The 24,217-nt window shown below is 45.8% G+C and overlaps 1 protein-coding gene across 1 annotated transcript in view; it reads left to right on the top strand.

Moving 5' to 3' along the window:
* Positions 1–24,217, top strand: part of BAG4 (BAG cochaperone 4) — a 260,231-nt gene that overhangs the window by 214,937 nt on the left and 21,077 nt on the right. Inside the window, exon 4 of the mRNA XM_069617941.1 lies at positions 5,910–6,164. Coding sequence (XP_069474042.1) covers positions 5,910–6,164 — 255 coding nt within the window. The remainder of the gene's footprint in view (positions 1–5,909; positions 6,165–24,217) is intronic.

Genomic DNA, 24,217 nt, shown 5'->3' with positions numbered 1-24,217 from the left:
GCAGGAGATTTTAGACCTGCTAGAGAAAGGTGCCATAGAACCTGTAGCAGAGAGGAACAAGAGTTGGTACTCCCCATACTTCCTAATACCAAAAAAGGACAGCGGATTGAGACCCATCTTGGACTTGAGACAATTGAACAAATTCCTCAGGAAGGACAAGTTCAAGATGGTAACCCTTTCTCAGATCCATCAGGCCCTCCAGTTTCTGGATTGGTTGGTATCTCTGGACCTTCAGGGTGCTTACTGTCATGTGCCTATCCATCTCAAGCACAAAGTACCTGAGGTTCGCCATTGGTTTCTCTCGCTATCAATTTCGGGTTCTGCCATTTGGGGTGACTTCCGCCTGAGGGTCTTCACCAAGTTAATGGCAGTCGTGGCAGCAAGTCTGAGGGGATGGATTAAGGTCTACCCGTACCTGGACAACTGGTTGATCAGAGCTGTGTCCCCAGAACAAGCTCAGATCCATCTAGATTATGTTTGCCACTTCCTCCATGCTGGGCTTCTCCCTCAACTTAAAGAAGTCACATATGATACCATCACAAACTCCAGTTCATTTGAGCAGACCTGGACACATCCCTGGGAAAAGCCTTGCCACCAGAGGTGAGGGCTCAAGTTATTCTACAGATGACCAGATTTCAAAATGCCCAGCGTCTACCATTTCTTTTTTTTTTTTTTCTTTTGTGGTTGCTCGGCCTCACGGCGTCCTGCATTTTTCTAGTGCCAGAGGCTCGCCTGAGAATGAGATCTCTCCAGTGGGCGCGAAGGACCCAGTGGTCGTAATTCTCAGGAATGATGTCCGATCTCCTGCAAATCCCGAACACTAGCACAAGACCTCCACTGGTGGGCCTGTCAGGAGAACATCTTGACAGGAAGAACCGTTTGGCAACCATGGCCGGACATAACCGTAGTAACGGATGCCTCACTCACGGGGTGGGTAGCCCATACCAAAGACTTAACCATCAGCGGTCGCTGGTCTCCGCCTGAGTCCAGACTACAAATCAACCTATTAGAGCTAATAGCAATCAAGCTAGCACTGAAAGCTTTTCTGCCATCGGTACAGTGAAAAAATATTCTGATAATGACGGACAACACAGTGGCCATGCACTACCTCAACAAAAGAGGAGTAGGGTCGCTGCCACTGTGCAGAGAGGCAATGCAGCTGTGGCTCTGGGCAATTCAGGAAGGAATCTCTCTATCGGCAGTTCACCTAGCTGGAGAGGGGAACACGGCGGCGGACATTCTGAGCAGGCAGACCTCAGTCTCCCATGAGTGGGAACTAGCTCAGGAAGTCCTTCAAGAGATCTTGACCCTTTGGGGAACCCGTCAGGGGGATCTGTTTGCAACGAGTGTCAACTAGAAATGCGAACAATACTGCTCAAGGGAATTTCCCCCGAGAGGAGCTCTAGGAGATGCGTTTGTGGGGGACTCGGAGTTTCCACTTCTGTCATTCCTCACGTAATAAGGAGGCTGCGAAGATTCCGGAAACCCATGATTCTAATTGCCCCGGATTGAGCCAGGAGAAAGTGGTACCCAGATCTTCTAGACATGTCCATCTGTCCTCCGATTTCTCTTCCACAAAGAGAGTATCTTCCCTTGCTAGAGGAGGGTCAGGTTCTCCATCCAGATATCAGGACTCTCAACCTTCTTGCTTGGTTTCTGAAAGGTTGAGATACAAAGATTGGGACCTCCCTGATGACGTAATGGAGGTGTTGCTTTCGGCTAGAAGACCAGCAACTAAATCTTTATACCGCTGCCATTGGAACAAATTCTGCAGCTGGTGTAGAGATGAGGATATTGACCCTTTTTCATGCAGTACACCGATGGTGTTATCTTTCCTGCTATACTTAGCAAATTCAGGACTTCAAGTTGGCACAATCAAGGATTACCTTGCTGCGCTATCAATTTTTAAACGCACGGCTGAGGAACACTAATTTTTAAAAATGCCTCTAGTCATTCAATTTCTGAAAGGGTTGACTAATGTTTCCCCCCCGCCCACCCCCCCACCCCAACGCCTTTTCAGGTTCGCCCATGGGATTTAAATCTAGTGTTAACATTTCTAATGGGCACTCCTTTTGAACCTCTTCATTCCTGTCCATTAAGATTTCTCACTCTCAAAACAGTTTTCCTAGTGGCTTTAACTTCTGCCAGAAGAGTAAGCGAACTACAAGCTTTGTCTTGCAAACCTCCACATTTTTCACAAAGATAAAGTAGTTCTTCAAGTGAAGCCGAATTTCCTCCCAAAGGTTGTCTCAGAATTCCTTATCACACAAAAGATAACCTTGCCTTCATTTTACCCTCCTCCTCACCCAGGTAAAGAGGAAGAGAGATTACACAGGCTGGATCCAAAGCGTGCCTTGAGTTTTTACATCAACAGACTCGCAAGGATTAGGCAAGCAGACCAGCTTTTTGTGGGGTATGCAGGACATAAACTATGTTTACCCATCATGAAACGGACCATTTCAAGATAGATAATTCTAACTATCATAGAGTGTTATAAATTGGCAGGAAAGGACCCTCAACACCTCAGGGCTCATTCGACCAGGGGTATTGCAGCCTCATCCGATCTCCAAAGAGGAGTTCCAATAAAAGACATCTGTGCGGTTGCCACATGGTCATCTGCACATACTTTCACCAACTTCTACAGTCTAGATTCCTCCACTAACCAGGAGACTAGATTTGGGAAAGCTGTATTGCACTCTGTGCACTCTTAAAATCTTTCTAAATTTTACTTCTGCCTCCTGTACACATTACTGCTTTGGGAGTCTATCAAAGATGAGGAATTTGTGGGAGGACGTAATCCATTCGAAGAACAAGTTACTTAACAACTGTAATGTTCTTTCGACTGGCTGTTCCTCCCATGTATTTCTTATCGCCCCTCCCATCCTTCCCCGCATTAAAACTTCCCTTGTAGTTGCAGCCTACGCTCCTTCCAAGGGTACTAACAGTCTCATACTGGACAAACACAGCTCCTCAAAATGGAACTGAGCAACGGACACTGCGCAAGACTATTTATACCTATGGCGACGCCAGCGCCGATACGGAGGCCTTCGAGGGATGTTTACACGCAGCGCCCTCTACTGTGAAAAAAATGTCCATGGCCAGCAAGCTGGAAGTGGATTTATCAAAGATAAGGAATACGTGGGAGGAACATCCAGTCGAAAGAATGTTACAGTTGGTAAGTAACTTGTTCTTCTCACCTACAAGTATATAGCGGATTCAGGCCACTTTACTTCTAGCTCAAATTCACTCCCCACCAACCACTCAGCCCCAACAATTGCTTTCTTAAAACCCCATCCTGTATGTGGTGAGGAAATGTGAACACCACTTAGTATGCCAATCGATTTCAAAAGCCATTGCATTTAAAATCTCCCCTCCTCTTCCCTCCCCAGACCCCTTTCAAAGCTTATTCTAATTCAAAAAGGCATCCAAAACCTTCGGACCTGTCGAAAGGCCTAATAACTGGTTGGCCATGAGCAAACTTGTATGGCTTAGATCACAGCAGAGAGGGCAATGTAGCTTGCACCTATTATGTTCATGTTGGCATTTCCCGCCTCCAGACATGGATAGATGTATGTCGTACTAAATGCCAACTGAATTAAACTTGTAACCTTTAATTTGCACACGTCTCTGCAGTATTTTAACCTACAGTGTTATGTTGTCACATACTAGAAGCCACAGTAAGTTTGTGTCATTTATCTTGCACACACTTGAACAACATTATTTCTTTCTTCAAATTTTGTTTCATTAGTGAGCCTTCATTTGGTTCAACTATTCTAATGGTATTTAATTTTCCTTACACTTCAAGATACCAGTCTGTAAGTTCCTCAATATAAGTGCCTTCTGAAAATTTGCATAGATTTTATGGGTTTAGGGCGGCATCCCTTTTGATTACTGTTCTTCCATGTCTCTTCTTCATCTGACTTAAGGAAGCAAATGTTACTTTGAACTGCCCCCTTTCATGCATTACATTTGCTGATTGTCACTTTCACAAATTACTCTTGGTTGGTTCTTCCATGCAGGCTCTTCACCGACCTTTGACGAGGGTCCCCAGTTAGACAAGGAAATTGATATTCCTTTCAATAACCTTGATTGATCATTCAAATATCAATCTGGTGAAGCCAAGGAACACGATTGTACCACTGAATACTTTATATGAAAGACATACCAGCAAGATTATCAACTTAATCATACCCCTTAATGTCCTATTAGTTAAAAACGTTGGTGTAACGGAAAGAAACATGTTAAGATCTTTTGGGTCTTATTCAGGATGACCTTATGTACCTACTAGACATAATTAGTTGGGTTATAGGTGTAATTGTATTATGATTAGAATTGTATGTTTGGGTATGTTATATTCTTTTTCTGTGGGTAGTTGGGGAGTTGTTATTTTTCAATTTACACTCATTTCGCTTTGTACACTTCTCCACACTTGATGAGTTTACAAGCATCAACAGTTTAATTTTGTTGAGGGAGTTTTGTCTGGTGTGCACATCACTCATCAATCTACTTTTTGAGATTTCCTATTTTTCAATATTCAATACGTTTCAGCTCAATATTTTTAACTGAACTGTTGTATCAATGTAATTTATGATATGTCATATTGATTTACTTATGGATTTTAGATTAATACAATTATAAGTTTGGAGAATACTAATGAATGGAGGAGAATTTAATTCTTTCTTATCCTATTGGTGGATGGTCCAGTTTCCTTGTGTTCCCTATATAGATGCACTTTACCCCAGTCTAATTTTTTTGTTCTGTTTGATCATCTAATTATATACCTGGTGTCCCTAAGTTCCTTTCTTTTATGACCTTGACCTTCTGGTTCCTTTTATGCTGAAACAGATCCTAGCACACGTGGCGTGGTGACGGGTGTGTATACTAGGAGTTTAACCAGGAAGCACATGTGGTGTGGGGCAATTAAATGGTGGCTGAGCTAGATAAGGGAAAGTAAGTGAGAAATAGGAACTGAACAATTGTTGTGGTGAGTCGGCGGAGAAAGTGTTGTAGGGATCTCCCCCAAACACACAGGATGTAGACGAATAGTGGAAGGGGGGGCGAGGAGTTGAGCAAGACCAGCAGAGTCGTGGGTTACCCCTTGTATTGCACGGAAGAGAGAAAGGTAAGCAAGCAAGGAAGGGGTTAGTGAAGCCTGCAACTGGGGCACATTACTAGCCTGGGATGGGAGTGTTCAGCTAAATGGGACAGGTGCAGGTAGACAGCTCGGAATAGTGACTACGCAGAGGTGGAATGGCATGGGCAGGAAATAAGGTAACTCATCAACACTATAAGGGACTGTCAGGGGACGGGGGAGGCAGGACTGTGTCAGAACATGTGTTGCTTCCATACTGTGGGCTCTAAATCGTGTGTGTTTGGAAGACTTGCATAAAATGAATACACTATGTATAGACATTGTTTTTAGTGTACCATATAGCTTCCAATGTTGATGGGGATATTCAAAGTGCTGGAGCTCAGGTGTTACAAGAAAGTAAAATGGCATTTGATCTACAAGTGTACAGAGTGCCGTTTAGAGAAGTTGCTGTTTCCTGATAAGAGAATGTCTAGTCAATGTCCTAGAATTGCATGTGGCCTTGATTTGCTGTAATTTCCTGAGCATGCTTGGGGGACAAATTCTCCATTTAAAGTCATGGTCAACTATTACCAGATCGTCTATAACGGGGGTAAAAATGTTAGTTGCAAGTTGCTAGCCAGGTATAAAATCACTTGCTTAGTGCATATTTTGAGGCCTGCTCTGTAACCTATATTAGATTGAGCAGAAATCTGCTTTCATAGTTATTTCTTACAGCAACATCTTTGGTGATATCGCATTTTACACATTTGCAGATTACATTTGTATATTACATTTGTATTTTCTGTCCAAGGCTTTTTACATAAGTTTCTCTTCACAGGCTCCTGGACTGTCCGCTGCACCCTATCCATATGGAGCTGCTAACCATGGCATTCCACAACAAGCAGCACCACAGTCAAGACCTCAAGATGAGACATGGGGTCATCAGCGAGCATATGGCATGCCACAGGCACAACAACAATATTGGCCACAAGCATCAACAGCATCTCATGTGGCTCCTGGCAATCCTTTTATTGCAGGATCTACCTCATCATGGTCCAGTAGCACAGTAAACCCTACTTCATATGATCCAAAGGTATGCGCAGAAAAGGTCTGTTTTTCAGCAGAAGTCGACTAGACTGATATTGAAAAAGAAGGCGAGAGGGAGCATGCAGTATGTTTTGTGAAATCTGCATTGTGGTTAAGCTCTGACAAAGGGGCCTGGGTATACCAAGTATTCAGGCCATTCTTATCACTTTTTTTTCCAGTTGCCTAAATCAATTACATTAAAATGCAACTTGTGCCACACACATACATGGGAGTGTTGCAGGGTTCTCTTGGGCCAAGGAAGCACACTCGGACCATATGTTGGAAGTATACAACTTTTATTTAAGGTTTGTTAACAGAATGGGCAGACTTAAGTTTAAACTGGAATTCCCAAATAAAATGGTCTTGAGGGTTACTCAGTTGGATGTAATTGGACTCCTCCCTTCAATGAGAGACCTTTTTACAATGTCCTCACCAGTCTCTCGGATTCTCAGGCCGCTGAACTTTTCATCCTAGCCTTTACAAGTGCTAAAGATTCCGCCATTCCTCCTGCTGGGAAGAAAGATTTAGAGGGGGACCCAATATTACATTCAGATGGTATTCTAGATGTAGACTTTCCGGGGTCCATACCCCAAGACTCCATTGAGGCGTGAAATCTTGCCAGCATACTGCTCGTTGGTATTAGCTGATGGGGGGGAGAGCTGAGGAGGGGTCCCTCGAATCGTGCCATTGTATGGACTTTTGATTCTTCTCCCCTCCCCTTTTTGTTCTCAGGATGACCTCTGACCTGGTGTTTCCTCCTGTTGCCGTTCTGGCCTGTCGGAACCTTCCTTTGCTCTCGATCTATGAGGCTTCGCTGTGCCTCTTTCTTTGTCTTTACTTTGCAATATGATCCTCCCACCTCCTCCTTGTGTTCTTTCTTCACGTACTCAGTCTCTCACCACCACCTGGCCTGTGCCAACTTCTGTCTGACGTTACTGATGTTACTACCTCTTTTCTGCCGTCTGCCAATGTTATCACCACCTTATCCCTTGTTTCCCCACCTTCTGTTTCCTCTGTCTTACCACCTCTTGGAACCGTTCTGCAACTGAAATTACTACCTCCTCCTTTGATCTATAGCCTTCCGATGTTACCAGCTGTACCTTTGCACTCTCCTGATTTCACCATCTTCCAAGTCACCCTCATGAGTCTCGCCTCTTCATCCTGCACATCGTTTCCCTTTTTGTTACCACCTCCTCTTTCACTCTCCTAGCTCTCACCACCACCACCACCTCCTGTTCTCCACTGTGGCCCACCCCTCTGCAGAGTCTTCTCTCAACATTTTGTTTTCATCCTCTACCAGACTGTGTGCCTCCTGCTCCTTAAACCGTCACAGGCGGCCTGTGCTCCTGGGTTTTAAACTCTATTTACCCTTACTACTCGGCAGGACTCTTAATGATCTGCATGTGTGGTCTATGGTTTGGACACCTGGGACTGCTTTGGGCTTAGTGGTCTGGGCAAAGCCTATAACTGGCCTATCCGCGTCTTGGAATTTACTGTTCCCCCAATGCCCTTTGGTGCCGTCTCTGTTTATCTTGGCTCTCTTTCCCCACCCCTGCATATGATTGCAATGCTGGGAAACAGTAAGTTGGAATGCTTAATTTCCGTGGGGAACCTCCCTGCATAGTGACATTGCAAACTTGTATCTCTGGTGTGACAGGGCTATCTGCGTTGGCATGCAATCCAGTGTCGTTTTGATTTGTGCTATTGAAATGATCATGGCTTCTCTCTCAGAATGTGGACTCTGTTGTATAGATGCAATTTTCCTAACGTTTCATGCTAAAAGTATAGTTCGCACGTGTAATGTGTTGAACTGTCTACTGACACACCAGCAGCGACAGTGTGATTTGGGAACATGGCAGCTACAGGTAGACGTGCTTTCCTGAAACAGCCTGCTATAATACATTTCATTTCAACCGCCTTTAACAATGGGCACCCACAAATCAAGCTATACTTAACTGTGTAGCCTCACTGTATCTAGTTTCATATAGTGGCATGTGAGGAGATGTAATTAGTGTCCAAAACCTCATTTTGATGTAATATTTTCACCGGTTTCCACGGACTTGCAGCTGCATTGCCATTTGTGTATTTGTGCTTAGGCCTGAATGTTTTACCCACACCAGATGGTCGGCCTTTCCGAGGAAGATTTTTGTTCTGCTGGGAAGGCTTGGCGCCTCCCTAGCAGGACATACCTCAACCAATGGGTGGGGTAGGGTTAGGAGTTTCAAAGGGACCTCTGCACCCAATGGGAAGTCACACCAAAGAGAACTTCTGGAGTTCTTTTGATCTTGGGCAGGAAAGGGGAAGGGGGTATAGTATAGCTAGGGAGAGAACCTGTCCACAGGATAAGGGTTGAACCATTTTGAATATGCCCAGGAAACATTTCCTGAGACTGGCCACACCCCTGACTTTTCTGCCTACAAGAATTGTCCCCTCACAGGAGGATTAGAATAATCAATCTGCTGCAGCAACATGGCTATGTATGGGGGTAAAGCACCACCACCACCACCACCTCCTTGTTTATTTGAATCAATTCCATGGAACAATCTTCTACAATTTTTCAATATAAACGTGTTTGTGGTAAGGACTGCCCAAAGTCGCCAGCTATTGGGGTGAAGATAAGGACTTCCAAGGATAATACAAACTTCCCGTAACCGCTTAAGGCGCAAATCTTTAAAGCTACCTGCTGTTGAAGAGTCCCAACTGTTGCTACAAACTGTACCTGCTGAAGTGGAAAGCCCTGTAAGTGTCCCTGGTAACTTTCCTGGCTGGGAAGGACTATTCACTTTCCTTATAGAGCAAGTTGAGGGTCTCGCAGCAAACTAAGGATTAAAAGAAGCTGCCTAGGCTCTTGACATTGTAAGGTACTGTGAACATTCCAAACTTCTTTGAGCCTCTGGAAAGTCCAAACAGAACTACCTTGGTCAGTCTACAACTCAAACCGCTTCAAGCACCCTTTGAGCTGTGCCGATCTGAACATTAAAGGCCTGTCCCAAGCTTCTTCAAGCCGAGTGATGAATCCCATCGAATCAGCTAGACAGCTTGATCTTGAATCGACACAACGTGCCCAGAAACTCTGCTTGGTGCTGTTAACCTTCTCAAAGAAAACAAAAGGTATAAGTCGGTGGTTCTATCCCTGACCTTGTTCTGTGGGTCCTAGTGAAATTTAAGACCCCTTTTTATTCCTTGAAGACGCATTCTTGAGCTGATTTGACTTCTGTAAGACTGGTTACCTACAGACCCCTCTTCTCAAATACCCAGTGTACCTTTCTCCCAAGGTCTGCATTCATTATGTATTTCCTTACAGGGGTGATTTGTTTGTGTTTTTTTGAATAGTTTGTCCTTCTAGTTTAGTCTTCGTTCATAGGACCTTGATTAGGCAGTTCCATTATTGAGGTACCTGCTGTACTATTTTTGTTTTGAATGCTTCCTTGCTGGCTCACGTCTGTTATGCAGTGAGCTTTCTCTGAGCCCATGCATCCCTAAAGAGGTGAAGGAGGTATACCATTCATGTTGTGCCTGTTTCAACTTTGAGATCACTTCTGTTCTAGTAGGTGTGGGACTGAGTAGGAGTTTAGAAACTACTACTCATCCCTGTACACAAGAAGGGTGGTAGTCGTGTAGTAACTGCTGGCATGAGTATTTTGTCAGGGAAAAATGCCTTTGTAACTTTGGTTCCTGTGCCACTGAAAGCTGTTGACCGGCATCATTGTATCTGCTGGACTCCTAACTCTTTGGGTTGCTTTTTCAGTGAAACGTCTTTCCAGATGTTAGTAGGGGAATGGGAAGCATGTGGTGTTATAGTTGTAATGCTCAGTGAATGAAATTGCTTTCCCTTAAAGGGAAATGTATCCTTTTTACACTGATCTTGGCGTCTGGGAGAGCTTGCCTTGCCACTGCCCTGTCTTATCCCCTGTTTTCCAACCCAGTTTCTGGGTAAGGCGGCACACACTGCCCTCATCACAGACCAAGGCTGTTCTCCAATCACCTCCACCCCTCAGACCAGTTGGATAGGGAGGGGCGCTGAATGTGCAAAATAAAATGGAGATGGGCTACGTCCTAGGCGTACTTTTTCATGAAACTGACAAGGTGGATATTTTAGGGATCACAACCGAGACCCTTTATTTATAAAAGCAAAAACTTTACTTATCAAACATTCCTAATCCACTTCTAAGTTCCCTCTGGCATGAGTTTTTTTTTTTTCTTCTAAGGGGATCTGCCCCGTCAGCCCACCCTCGAGTCACATGGAGACCAATAGTTTGGAACTGACAGAACAGCCCCCTGAGCTACCCTGGTGCCACCCACTGTAATGTGTCCTCTGGCAGGTTGCCACTTCCCTTTAAAAAAATTCTATATATATTTTTTTTATTTCTAAGGCTTATGGAATCTGCTTAGATCACATGCTGTGCATAGGCTGACATTTAGTGGAAGCTGCAGAGTATTACTGTTTTCGATACTCAAAGGGATGCTGATGGGGCGTGCCAGTAATACTATCCCTAGTGTGGCGTCCACTGTACCCATGATCCTTCACGCGTTGAGGTCCCTCAGATTGTTCCCCATCCCCCCCCCCCCTCCCCTCCTCCTCCTCTATCATAGACAGACGCTTATAGCGGAGTTCCACTTTCGGCTTATCGCCATTTATTATGATCCAATTAAAGAGTTTTTCTTGCTATCCTTTATACTCGCAGACTATCGATACAAACCAGAGAGAGAGAGAGACAATGAAAATGTATATACCCCTTTTTGTATACTACATTCGCCTAACTAGTGTATCATTTTGTTATGGAAAGGAACCCCTTTGAATTGTGCTCCAAGTGCAATAAAAAGTTCCAGTATGTCGACCAACACCTTGTGTGTAACTTGTGTTTCCCTCAGGACCACGTTGAGGGTTCCTGTCGAGCGTGTAGGCTCTTCAAACCCAAGACATTGAGGGAGTGCTTAACTAAACGCTGGGCCCATCACGCCAGGCAACTCGGCCATGGGGGCTGAGGGTGCATTCAGCGACGGCAGTAACGCTGCAGTATCCGACGGCAAAGGCGGTGGGATTACTCTGGTTTCCCAAGTTCAGGCCTTTGATCCCAACAGACAGGCTGGCGGCCATGGTATGGGGACAACATCCGATGGCAAAGGCGCTCTCACTAACCCCGCCACAAAACACACAACCCACCACCGAGACTCGACACAGGTGTTGATCAAACGGCAACGCGCAATGTCTAGGTAAAGGTCTGTTGTATCACTGTCCCCTGGGCACTCCATATCGTCACATGACGGGTCCCGACTGTCGACAGAACAGACTTTGCAGGTAAAAATATTCCCGAAGATCGTGAGTCGGCTGACGAGACTTCGGAGCCAACTATAGCCGAAATTTGACGTTCCTCATCGATTGCGGTAAAAAAGCCCATACAGGCTGGACTTGCTCAGTTAAGAAGCATGTACTGGAAAGCCTTGTAAAGTCAAGGGAGTCTAAGAAGAGCTCCTCTAAGAACCCTCTTAGGGATAAGACACAGAAGGATGGGTCCCCTCATAAAAGTAAAGAACCTCAGTCACAGGATTCCCTATCTTCAGCCTTAAAGAAAAAGGCTACACCTACACCTTCTAAGGTAATCCCCCCGCCCCTCCCACTGCAGAAGATCTAGGTCTCCCACCCCATTCTATGGTAATTTCTAGCTCTGCCCAATGGTCAGCTGAAGATATAGATAGGGCCATGAGAAGAATGTCTTTCATGGCAAATTTTTATGAGAAAGAGCCTAGCTACTTCTAGAGTTTTCACTGCACCCTGCCCACAACAGCAGCCTGTGGGTCACAGAACCCTGTTGAATCCCCTGCTAAAAGGTCTCGCCCCGGTGAACCAGCTCAAGATCCAACTATAATTGAACTCTATGACCCGGACAATGATCATGAAGACCTCTATGACCAAGAAGCCGCAGACCCTTATTACAGGGATAATGAGGAGGATGAGGGTGACCCTGATAAAGACATGTACATCATAGTCACCAGTTGATCAAGACCCCCCTATTGTAGATTCACCCATTGATGATCAACCTCTCTTGAACGAAGCACTTATAAAAGCGGCTGAAGTTTTTCAAATATCTACCCAAGAGGATCCACGGGACAAGTCTGTCCAGTGAAGGGTACAACCATCGCTGGAGATACCCAAGCATAGAAAAACTGTTCAGACCTGCGCCATCAGACCCGCTGTACATTAGTGGCCAGCAAAAAACGGACTCGCTAGTTGTTACTACAACAAGAAAAAGAGCAGGTACTCCCCTAGCCTCCTCTGAGGCTCCCCAGACAAAGAAAGCAAGTGGCTCTACACAGTGGGCAGGAAGGTGGCCTCTTCTGCTGCATTCCAGACCAGAATTGCTAATAACTCAACCTTATCAGCTAGTTATAACTGTTATAATGGGACGAAGTCTCAGCGGTACTCTCGTTGGCCCCAGAACCCCTCAAGACTCGGCACTGGTGGCTGCAGAAGGGAGGGTAGTGTCAAGCTGCCTGCTAAAGAGCCGCCTTGACGCCGCAGACAGTGCCGGAAGAATAATAGCTGAGGGTGCCATTATTAAGCGTGACACTTGGTCAGGCCAATCTGGCTTTAAGCCAGAGACGCAAGCTACTCTCATTAACCTGCCAGTCGAGCCCAATGTACTCTTTGGCAAGGCCGTTGAGGATGCCTTGAAGATAGCCAAGGAGGAGTATGATGCATTGAAATCATTGGGCCAATTGACTAATAAACCACCCGGTCAAAGGGGAAACAGCAATGTTCGTTGCACACAAGGACAATTTGCCCATAGGGGATCCTATAATCAAAGTCAAAGTACGGCCTGGGGGAACAATCGAGGCCAAGCCTCTCAGTATTACCAGTGAGGACCGCGCATATCTCAGTCGGGGAAGGGGTTCCTCCTCCAGAGGTGTTACCCCACCTCAGTAGCCGTGGCATCCCTCTTCCGGTGCCCTCCCATGCCTTTCCAGTAGCAGGGCGCATTTTCAACTTCACCCAAGCATGGGAGGGTATCACCTCAGACAGATGGGTGCGGTCCACCATAGCAGGCGTATATTGTATAGAGCCTCTCGGGCAACCCCAGAATCACCCCCCACGCCAGAAAAACCACTCCAAAGAAGACCAATGCATCCTCCTCTGGGAAATAGTCACACTGCTCCAAAAGGACGCCATTGAAATTGTCCCGGCCAACCAGGTAAACAAGGGTATTTATTCAACGTACTTCCTTGTGCCAAAGAAAGATTTAACAATGCGCCCAGTATTAGATTTGCGCCCTGCAAACAAATGTGAAGCCACAAAAGTTCTGCATGACTATGCTACAAGAGGTCATCCTCCCCCCCCCCCCCCCCCTACTAAAAAAGGGGATTGCATGGCAACACTGGATATGAAAGATGCCTATTTTAATATTTCAATGTTCACAGCGCACAGATGATTCTTGTGTTTCAAGATAGTGAACCAGCACTACCAATTTAAAGTGCTGCCCTTTGGAATAGGATCTGCTCCAAGGGTATTCACAAAGGTACTGGCGGTGGTGGCAGCACACCTGCGAAAGGAGGCTATTCCAGTGTACCCTTACCTGGACGACTGGCTGATCACAGGGGAGTCTCCCCTAATTTGCAGGCAAAACATTCAAAGAACGATCAACCTTCTCTTTCAATTGGCTTCTCAATCGACGAGAAAAAAATCAAGCCTTGTGCCAAGCACAACCAAACAGTTCCTAGGAGCTTTTTTAAACACAGAAGAGGGGTTGGTCTTTCTGTCAGAGGAAAGAGCCCAAAACATGTTACTGCAAGTACCATATTATCTTGCCAATCGCCAGTAGGTTGCGCAGTGCTTTGCGTTTGCTAGGCATGATGGCATCTTGCATTTACCTGGTACCACACTCGCGCCTGTGCATGCGACCCATGCAGGGGTGGTTGACGAAACAATGGTCTCTGGCAAGTGGTCGTTTCGCCAACACTAGCACAAAATCTTCGCTGGTGGACGAGAGAAAATCTGCTGAAGAGGAAACCCTTCCACGGTCCGGAAGTACAAGCAATTGTCATGACAGATGCCTCGCTTGCTGGGTGGGGCGCTCATTACCTTCACCACACAGCTCAGGGTCTGTTGTCTCGGGCAACTGCTCAGAACCACATCAATCTGCTGGAACTACTGGCAGTATTCAAAGCCCTTCAAGCATTTGAGTTTCACCTAGCGAACCAATCTGTGCAAGTCCTAACAGACAGCACTACAGCGATGTTCTACATCAACAAATGTGGGCATATGTTCTCCAAATCTGTCCAGGCTTTCGAACACATTTGGAAATGGGCACTCAAACGGAAGATATTTCTGTCATCACAGCATGTTCCAGGGGAACTCAAACTCTCTGGCAGACTCACTGAGCAGAGATCCCTTACCAGAAGAACACGAATGGCGACTACACACGGGGGTTGTAGAGCACCTCTTCTCTCAATGGGGTTACCCCACAATAGACTTGTTCGCTACAAGTGAAAACGGTCAATGCCCAGACTTTGCGTCCAGGTTCACCCAGCCAGGCTCCAAGGGGGAACGCCCTATGGATGAGCTAGTCAGGGAAATTTGCTTACGCTCTCCCCCCAGCTCCCCTCCCCAACACCTCTCATGAAGGTGGTCCACAAGGAACAGATGACGCTCATCCTTAGTTGCTCCTATGTGGGCAAGACAGCCTTGGTATCCACATCTCCGCAAACTGGCGATGTGCAATCCCATCAAACTCCCGTGCCTGACCAATCTACTCACTCAGCACAGGGGGCTATCTGTGCACCCTCAACCTCACTCAATAAACTTGTCAGAACTCTTTGACTTCAGGAGCCATGCTGCCATCTTAACCTACCACAAAGGTGCATGGATATCTGGAAAGAGGCAAGAAAACCTAACACTAGGCACTGTTACTTCGACAATGGAGATTTGTAATTTGGTGCCAGTCTAACCCCATAGAATGTACTCCTTACCACATTCTAACTTATATGCTCCACTTGCTAGATTCGGGGTTGGTATTCAACTCTTTAAAGGTCCAACTGGCGGCCTTGTCAGCCTACACCACCTCTCACAATAAAGTCTCATGGTGGAAGGTGCCGGTCATCAAAGTATTCATGGAGGGGCTAAAGAGACTTCACCCTCCAATTTCTAATCCGGTCCCAGGATGGGATCTCAATGTTGTACTCGCTAAGCTCCTGGTACCTCCTTTTGAGCCGATGCATAAGTGTAGTCTTAAACACCTAACTTGCAAAACTGCCTTCTTGGTGGTCATCACTTCCATAAGAAGAGGGAGTGAAATAAAAGCATTCAGTGCAGGATCCTTTCTTTGTTGTACACTAGGATAAACTGGTTTTACGTACACATCTTACATTTTCCCCTAAGTTAATCTCTAAATTTCATGTTAACCAGTCAATTGAGCTACCGGCTTTCTTTCAGAACCCCACCAGCTCAGCTGAGGTAAAACTATACACGCTAAATGTGAGGAGGGCGGTCCTTTACTATTTAAACAAGACCAGACCGCTAAGAAAAACAGACCAACTGTTTGACTCCATAGCTACAGGCAGAGGAGACCGCATTTCAAAAATGACATCTCCAGGTGGATAGTCGGATGTATACAATTGTGCTATTCGTTATCAAACAAGACACTGCCTTTCACGCCTAGAATTCACTCCACTAGGAGCACAGGAGCCACTCTTGCTTTCATTGCAAATGTCCCTCTACACAGTATTTGCAAAGCAGCTACATGGAGCTCAATACACACTTTAACTCGGCATTACTGCATTGACGCTCATTCCAAGACATACACGGGTGGGATAAGTAGTTCTAAGACATCTGTTTGCCCATGAACCTGATCACATCACAACACCTCCTAACACTGCATGCTAATCTATGCACAGCATGTGATCTGAGTCCATGCCACAAGCCTCAGAAGGGATACATACTCACCGTAATCATATTTCTGATGCTTGTATCTGCTTACATTCACATAAGCCCACCCTTCCCTGCCGCAGAGAGAAGGCACATGGTTGCTTATGAGCTTGTTCTGATATGTATCTGTTTGGATACAACTGTACTCAAGCTACACTTCATGCTACCTCATGTCAGAAAAATAACAATCCGAGGGACCTTGACGCGTGAAGGATCATGGGTACAGTGGATGTCACACTAGGGACAGCATTACTGGCATGCCCTGTCGACGGCCCTTTTCAAGTTTCAAAAACAACTGTAATGCTCTGCAGCTTCCGCTAGATGTTGGCCTATGCACAGCATGTGAATCTAAGCAGATACAAGCATCAGAAATAAGATTACGGTGAGTAATGCATCATATATAATATATATTCAACAAACAATAACAAATAGTATATCATTTGACATAGGGTTGACTGCTTCAATCAGCCACCCCTCTCCAGTACCTGTAGTGGTGCTGTACTGGTGGAGGAAATGGTCTGCCCCTGCTGATATTAGGACTGTGTCTCCTCCAGTCAATGGTATTGGGTGGGACGGGGGGGGCATCCACCATGTGGGTCTACCCAAACTCTCCACGACTGTCCCCACATATACTGTCTTTAGGCAGCCCCCATGCCTGGCTGTGGCAGTCCACTGCTCCTCTTTATGGACGACCTCATTCCCCCCCCAAACCCCTGCCTCCCTTACCCCCCCCCCAAAAACCGCTGCTGCCCATGAAGTCTTCTTGGGTGGCCCTGGGTTCCCACACGATGCGTGCTACAGCCCCAGCACCATGTTTGCTTCAGGAGGCATCCCTGTTTCCATGGGGATGCTGCTGCCATTCCCTGCTGCGCCTGTGACGCACTCACTGCCCCCCTCCCCACCCCCTCTATTCCCCCATGGAGCTTCTTACTTCACCTTGGCTGCCTGACGGAGAAGTCCAGGACTTCCTCTCTTCACTGTGCTTTTTTTTCCTTCACTGCTCCATTCTGTGGCGGTTCACCATCCTTCATCTTCCGGGCCACCTAACATAAGCGGCACGGGTGGACACCTCTGCACAGCCAGCCTTGCCAGCCACGAGGTGGGGCGAAACTGGGCACTGTGTCGCTCACTTTGGGCCACACGGCCCAAATGGCTGTTGGAGCAGTGCCTTCTCCCTCCCCATGGCACCTACGCATGTTGCCCAGAGGAGTTTACATGATGGGGTCCATCCGGTCTGGCCCACGGATGGGCCGTCTGCTGCCACACGGCCCCCTGTATGCCCGGGCTGCTCTGTGCAAGCAGCATGGGCCCAGGTTAAGAATGCTGGGTCACCCGGCACACGTGACCCAGCCGACAAACTCTTCAGGGCTCTTGGGAGGGTTGGGGTTCTCTGCGGCCCCCAAGGATCCCTTAACCACAGCTGCTTCTCCTTCCCTATTTTTCTGACTTAACTGTTCTATACCGGTTCTTTCTAGAATGGCCTGGGCAGGGAAGTTCTGCCCTTTGTTTTTCAACATCCCATCCCATCCCATGGTGGGCTGGATGGTTCGGTACAGAAAGGTATAAGTAAAACACATGCACATAGTACACACACTAAAGTATGTATGCACCCTTGTGTCCGTGTCTTTATTTCTAATTATCCCTTAGGGCTACATACTTGTCCCCTATCTAACCAAGCCCTGTTTTGGCTACAGCTGCAAATGCCTGGTCATCTTAGATTATTGGAATGGGTCAAAGCTTTCAGACCCGTTCTGCCCCAATTGTCCTTCTCCCCCCTCCCCCGCCCTCCCTAAGCACTGTCCTTCAATGAGGCCCTCCGATTTTTCCTTGACATGTGATTGTTGCCAAGGGAGGGTGACCAGGGGATCCTATCCATACTACCCTAGAGACCAACAGCCACTGGCTATGTGGATGGCACCCAAAACCGGAAGTGACCCAGCTCCTCTAGTACCAGGAGTGGGACTCCATCGCGTACATATTCATGAGCATAAACATGCATTCACTTATTTTCCCCTCTAATTTGTACATAGTAGTGTCAAGCAAACATCTATTTAAATTGTCCTGCAGTTTTACAATGCTAAGAAATAAAGGGCTGATCAAATGTTTATAGATAGTTTCGTTTTCACGCCAGCCTTTCTGTTTGGGAGAAAGTTGTGCTGAACAACACAGAACTCGAGCAGTACATCTTTTCAATGAAGAAAATTACATTCTAATCTGTAAATCAGTGCTACTAAAGTGCCACATGTTTATAGTAGAATAGTTATTTTTGCAATGTATGCTTCCAGCCACATGTGTAAATAACTTCACATGTGAGTTTCTTGTAGTTTATGCCTACTTGCAAAAATAAATATTCAACCCCACATTCTGATACCCAACAGAAAATGTGTCCACGTCATGATTTGTGTAAAGCACATATACCAATAATTTAGATTTCCTTTTCATTAATTTCACAGGAAAACTCCATCAGTGCAGATCTAATCGATGAAACTATTATCTCCTATTATTTTTTTTATTACTGACGTGAGCCTTTTTAGGTGGACTTCTACTAGTAAACCAGTATGTTGTAGGAGGTAGCTCGGGAGGCCAGCAGTGCAAATGGACTTTAACGTGCAGGAATGCCCAACCATGTATAATTCTTGGTTTATGTGGTAGGGCCAGTCGATAAGGTATAGAAAGTATGGAATCTGTACGTTGCTTAAATTGGCCCTCCTTTTCTATGGGCTGAATCTATATCTTTTAAACTTCAGAAATGTTTAAGCATGCTCCTTGCAACTTATCAATGCACCCTGGAATTTGAGCGCTGGTATCTCTAGCTCTAAAATCATTCAGTAGTGCATTTTTATGGCCCCAAGTTCAACGTCCGAAAGGTTTATGAATACTATGGTAACTGTAATCGCAAGGCAGGTCCTTATCTCTTGTGGAAGTGGGGCATGTAGAAGATTGGTATTGATCGGATACATAGTGCTGTAAATGGATTAAGGGGGATTACCCTCATCCCCCAGTACAGCATATTTGCATGTCTATATATATATATTAGTTGGAAACTCAAATTATGTTTGTCTCCTGAAATTCCAAGATTTGGAATGTTCATTTAGCATTCCAAAATATTGTGGTCCTCTTTAAGCCGTATCATCTTTCTGCCTTCATGCTGTCGATCCTGGAAGGTAGTGGTACCAGAGCAGCAGCATTTATTTACAAAGCAGGAGCATTGTGTAGCTGCAGAACACATTGTGCTGTGTGTTATTTTTGGACCTCCTTTGCATTTCTTTCCCATGTCTCTGGTTTTAGGCACTGTTTCCTGATGCATATACATTTTGTTTACATTGCTTAGGACCCAATCACTCGTGGCCCCTGTGCCCGCATTGTGGCACACCTTCTTTTAGATCTCCCTAGATGCACAGTCAATGGTGGAAAGCGATTTTTCCTGACCTGAAGAAGGCATTCCATTGGGATCAAAAGATGTGTGAAGCTTTGCTTACTTTCACAGGCACCTGGGATAGCTGATTCTTTTCCAGCGAGTCACTGAACTGGGATGGACTAATCAAGCCCCTTCAAAAGCATGCATTACTGGAATCTCCACCAGGGTGCCCTAGAGCTTGGTGGATTCAGCCACGGTCCATTAAAATGTGTGCCGTAGAATTGGAGATCTGGGCTAAAATTATGTGCCAAGAGGCCATTGATTAAATAAAGTAATATGCAGCACATGGAAGTACTTGGTTTCAGCTGTGTATGATTGATCTAAAAATAGATATGCCCCCTATCTTCCCTGCCATCCTTTGCTCAGACACTGGATGCCATCTCTTTTAATGTTGCAGTGACATTGCCCCCTTTAAAAAAAAAATTGCAAAAGTAGTGTAATAAAGTGTGCACCTTTTTTAAATTCTCATCCAGCTAACCTTTGCTGCTGCATTGAACACTGTATTCCCCCCCCCCTTCGTAAACATTGCATCTCCAACAAAGGGGCGGGGGGGGGGAGAGGTGTGTCTGTGTGTCTGTGAGTCAGTCAGTCACCAGGTTTATTTGAGGGTTGGCACAGCATCATTATATGCATCTGAAAGTAAATCCTCCACATTATGAGCAGAGAAATTTAGGAGGTCAGTGTTTGTCTGAATTGGGGTTTCGCTTTGGCAGACTAAAAATGAAGGACACACGACTTCGCTTTGCAACCAGCAGTAAGCCCCACCTGTGCCCTGTGGTGCTTGGATGCACTGTGAGCCCTTTGCCAGATCTACCCTTTTCATGATGACCGCAGTGTAGGCATTGCCAAGCCAAGCCCCCTCCAACGGACCTTCCGATTGGCCCATGCAGCTCTTAATAATAATAATTTGGCATTTATATAGCGCTACGGTATCTGAGCGCTGCTTATTATTACTCGCGGTGTGTGGTGCTCATTTATCGACCTCGGAAGGATTAAAGGCTGAGTTTGGCCCCGCCGGGTTTCGAAACTGCGTTAGCAGGCTCTGCATGGATGTCAAAGTGAGCACTCTACTCGCTGTGCCACTTGACCGGCTTAACTCCTGATATGACCACCACCCCTAAGGCAGAGCCGGCTGAACGCAAATGTCTGTACCCAAGGCCCTGGGTTCCTGTTTGGCACTGTCCGACAATGGGTGGTGTGCCGGGTGTCCCCACTATACCCAACACGATCCTAGTTATCCATGATCATATTCAGCATCCGGAATCACTTGCTCGCTGCATCGTTTTGACACTGATATAGACTATCTCTGCACCCTCAACAAACTGGTAATGGTAAGCAAAAGCATTACAATCACGACCGCTCATCTCACATCTGATGTGGCCCCCAACACACTGGGTGCAGCCTTCCCAATGTGCACTACTATAATGCCCATCTATGTTCCATACTTTACCGACAGTATAATCCCTTATATTGAACACTTTACTGATGACCTCTTACCTTGCTCTATTTGGGGCTGAGTCATGGAATTTGTGCGCCGAAAACGGGGATTTGTGCGCCATTCTGCCCGCAAATCCCTGTTTAACAAATGGGGATTTGCGGGCAGAATGGCACACACATCGCCGTTTTTCGGTGCACAAATTCCATGAATCGGCCTCTTTATGTATCTTGCCCATAACTTGTCGAATTTTACTTTTTTAGCTGCATGCTACGTCCGTGACTTGCCTGCAGCTACTTGATGATGTCTGGTCAGCACTGTGCTGCGTTTGCAATCTGCCTGCAACTACCGGATAACGACCATTGGCATTGCGCCATTGTGTTTTAGTCTCATCCTACCGGATTATGACTCCTAGCCTAGTGCTACGCTTGTAATTGGCCTGTAACCTTTGCCCTTTCAGCCTCGTGCTATGTAATTCAATTGCAACCTATTGATAACTCTTCATCCTCGTGCTACATATGTAATTGGCCTGTAACACCATCCTCTACCTGCTTACATGTTGTAACACTAAATCCACTGTAAATAGCTTCTAGATGCCCCAGGGCTTTGTGTGCTGCTATAAACACAAAAATAAATGAATACAAAAATAAATACCTGCTTCCAACTCGTGAATACTCATAAGGAGCCGAGCAAGGCCCTTTGCTTTGGGAAACAGACTGCACGTTACCTTTGGCCAACCTAACGTTGGCATCTAGGACTCCCAGAGAAACACACTTAAGTTGAATCACTAGTGATATGTTGGATAAGGGCTAGCCTGGAAATAGTTAATTTACCCCTAAGTGAAAAATCAAGAGTGACGGAGGACACACACCATGTCACAGTTTAGGATTTTCTTCATAGAAACTTTTCCAAATGATACTGATGGCACCTATATGGCCCTACAGAGTATGGCACTCTGATCTGCTGGAGTTGGCAACAACATGCTAACCGAAGAGGGTGGACTGATTCTTAACAAACACAGCCTTCCCTAATTGATTTGCTTCCTCTAAGGGCTTTATCTGTGGTCGTGTCCCTGCTGTCTGAGAGCATCCTCTAGGCCTTAGGTCCACTCGAAAGGAATCTCCACAAGAAAGCATTGTGCCAGCAAGTGGGCCAAATGTTGCCTTTTGTTTAGATGGTGAAGATGTTATTCTCTTGAGTTCCTTAGATCATGAAATGTTTGATTGTAGAATTGTCCAGAACAGGCCTCCGATGGTTCCTGCACCACCTACTTGTCAACCTTCAAAGGCTTTCAAAACGGAATCCTGAAGTCACTAGTCAGTCCACCTGTTAAGATCCTTTCAGGGGCTTTGCAAGCTTTACTTCTGGTGTGCAATCATTATTTGGCTTGGGATTTGAACACTGTTCTTTCCTCTGCAGATTTGAACAGCTGCTTTGGTTGTTTCAAAGAAAACTGTTTTCCTGGTGGCTTCAACCATTGTGGCAAGTGTGTGAAATCCAGGCCCGTTGCACAGATGACTCATTTTTGATCTTTCACATAGACTGTTACGCTTCGTGCTCAAAATGTTTTTTTTTTTTTTTTACCAAAAACGGCATCCGCTTTATCTTCGAGATTAACCCCTCCAGATTTCCACCCACGCTGAGGCAGAGATATCCACCCAGAACCTTGATGTAAGGGCTCCTAAATTTTAATTGCAAAGTACTGAAGACCCTCCAACTATCTTGAAGGATGTTGGGGAGAGATGTGGCTTACCCCCAATTCCAAAGTGTTGAAGGCTATAATTGGATTCTAGAGGAGTTGCTGAAGGAGGTTCCTTCCTAAGTAAATGTATACCTACTTAATGAGGATTAAAAAAGCTTCAGTGGTTTTTTTCAGAGTCGTGTGCCATTGAATGAGATATAGAAGGTGGCAACATGGGCAACCCTGCACCCTGTTCTGATGAGTGATGGGAAGGTATTGAATACATCATAAATGTTGGCACTGGCCTATACACAATCATATTTCAGCGGGTTGTGCCATTACAGAATTGGAAGCCCATATGCAATCTGGCTTTGCCAAACCCCAAAAGGGACAGTCCAGAGCAAACTCTTAGGTTACAGTCTTTCTGCTCACTGCTGCAAGCAACCCCAGACATGTTTTGGCATCATCAGTGAAGTGTTGTCTGGGACTCTACGCACAGTAATCTCAGGATTTACATCTGGGTGTATCTGTCCCACATTGGCTGTTTTCTGTAACACTGCCTTCTACAAACATTTTACTCCATGAATAGGCTGGCTAATGTGCAATTCGGACAAACGGTCACAAGAAATATTTGTCTGGAAAGTTTATTCTTCTCATTAAATTTTTCTTGAAATATGCCATCTTTCCATGGTGAAGGTCCTTTGGATTTTGCCATAAGGAAGAACGAATAGAGATTGGACACAGAAGTAAATTCAGTGAGTTACTAGCTGTAATGACTAATAAACTCCTACACTACGATCACCTTTCCTCCACAGGACTCTCCTTCAACCCCAGTATTAATAAAAGTCCAACTTAAATTATTTTCTTTCTTTTTTTAGTTTTTTTGTTTACAATGTTGGGAATAGTGGTTGGGGCCAGGATTATGAGTGAAAGAGATCCTTTCGAAGGGATTGTGTCCTCCGACGTATTCCTTATCTTTGATATTTGTATCTCCAGCTTGCTGGCCTCGGAATTTTTTTTTCCCCAGTAGAGGGCGCGGTGCGTCGACGTCCGTCGAGTAGGTGCTCCTCGACGGCCACCGTATCGACGCCGACGGCATCATGCCTATAAATGGCCATGCGCAGCGTCTGTTGTTCAGTTCCGTTTTTCCGCGCTTCGTGTGCCTCGGAATACCGTTGCTCAGTTCATCAGTCGATATATATTCATATTTCCTCGAGAAAACCGACTCGTACTCGATGGCTTCCTCCTCCGACCCGACGACGACTCGGTCCGATTTCAAAAAATGCCAAGACTGTGGGAAGAAAATGTCGTTGACGGATCCTCACAGGATCTGTTTGTGGTGTCTGGGAATCGAACACCAGTGTTCGGAGTGTGAGGAATGCCTATCCATGATGGCGAAAGCCTTGAAGGAGCGTAAGGGGAAGCTCGAGAGAGGTAAGTCAATTTTAACTTCCTCGAAAGTTTCCACGGTAGAGTCGAGACATTCGTCTCCTCACCGTCGAAAGCATTCTCGGTCTAGGTCTCGAAGTGGCTCCCACCACTCGTCGAGGTCTAGACACTCGAAAAAAAGACGAAGAAGATCCCCTTTATCGTCGTCTTCTAGTTCC

The sequence above is a fragment of the Ambystoma mexicanum genome, chromosome 10 (genome assembly GCF_040938575.1).
Source record: "Ambystoma mexicanum isolate Mex_15411 chromosome 10, UKY_AmexF1_1, whole genome shotgun sequence".
NCBI classification, from domain to species: domain Eukaryota; kingdom Metazoa; phylum Chordata; class Amphibia; order Caudata; family Ambystomatidae; genus Ambystoma; species Ambystoma mexicanum.
This window is presented reverse-complemented; position numbering and strand designations above follow the sequence as displayed.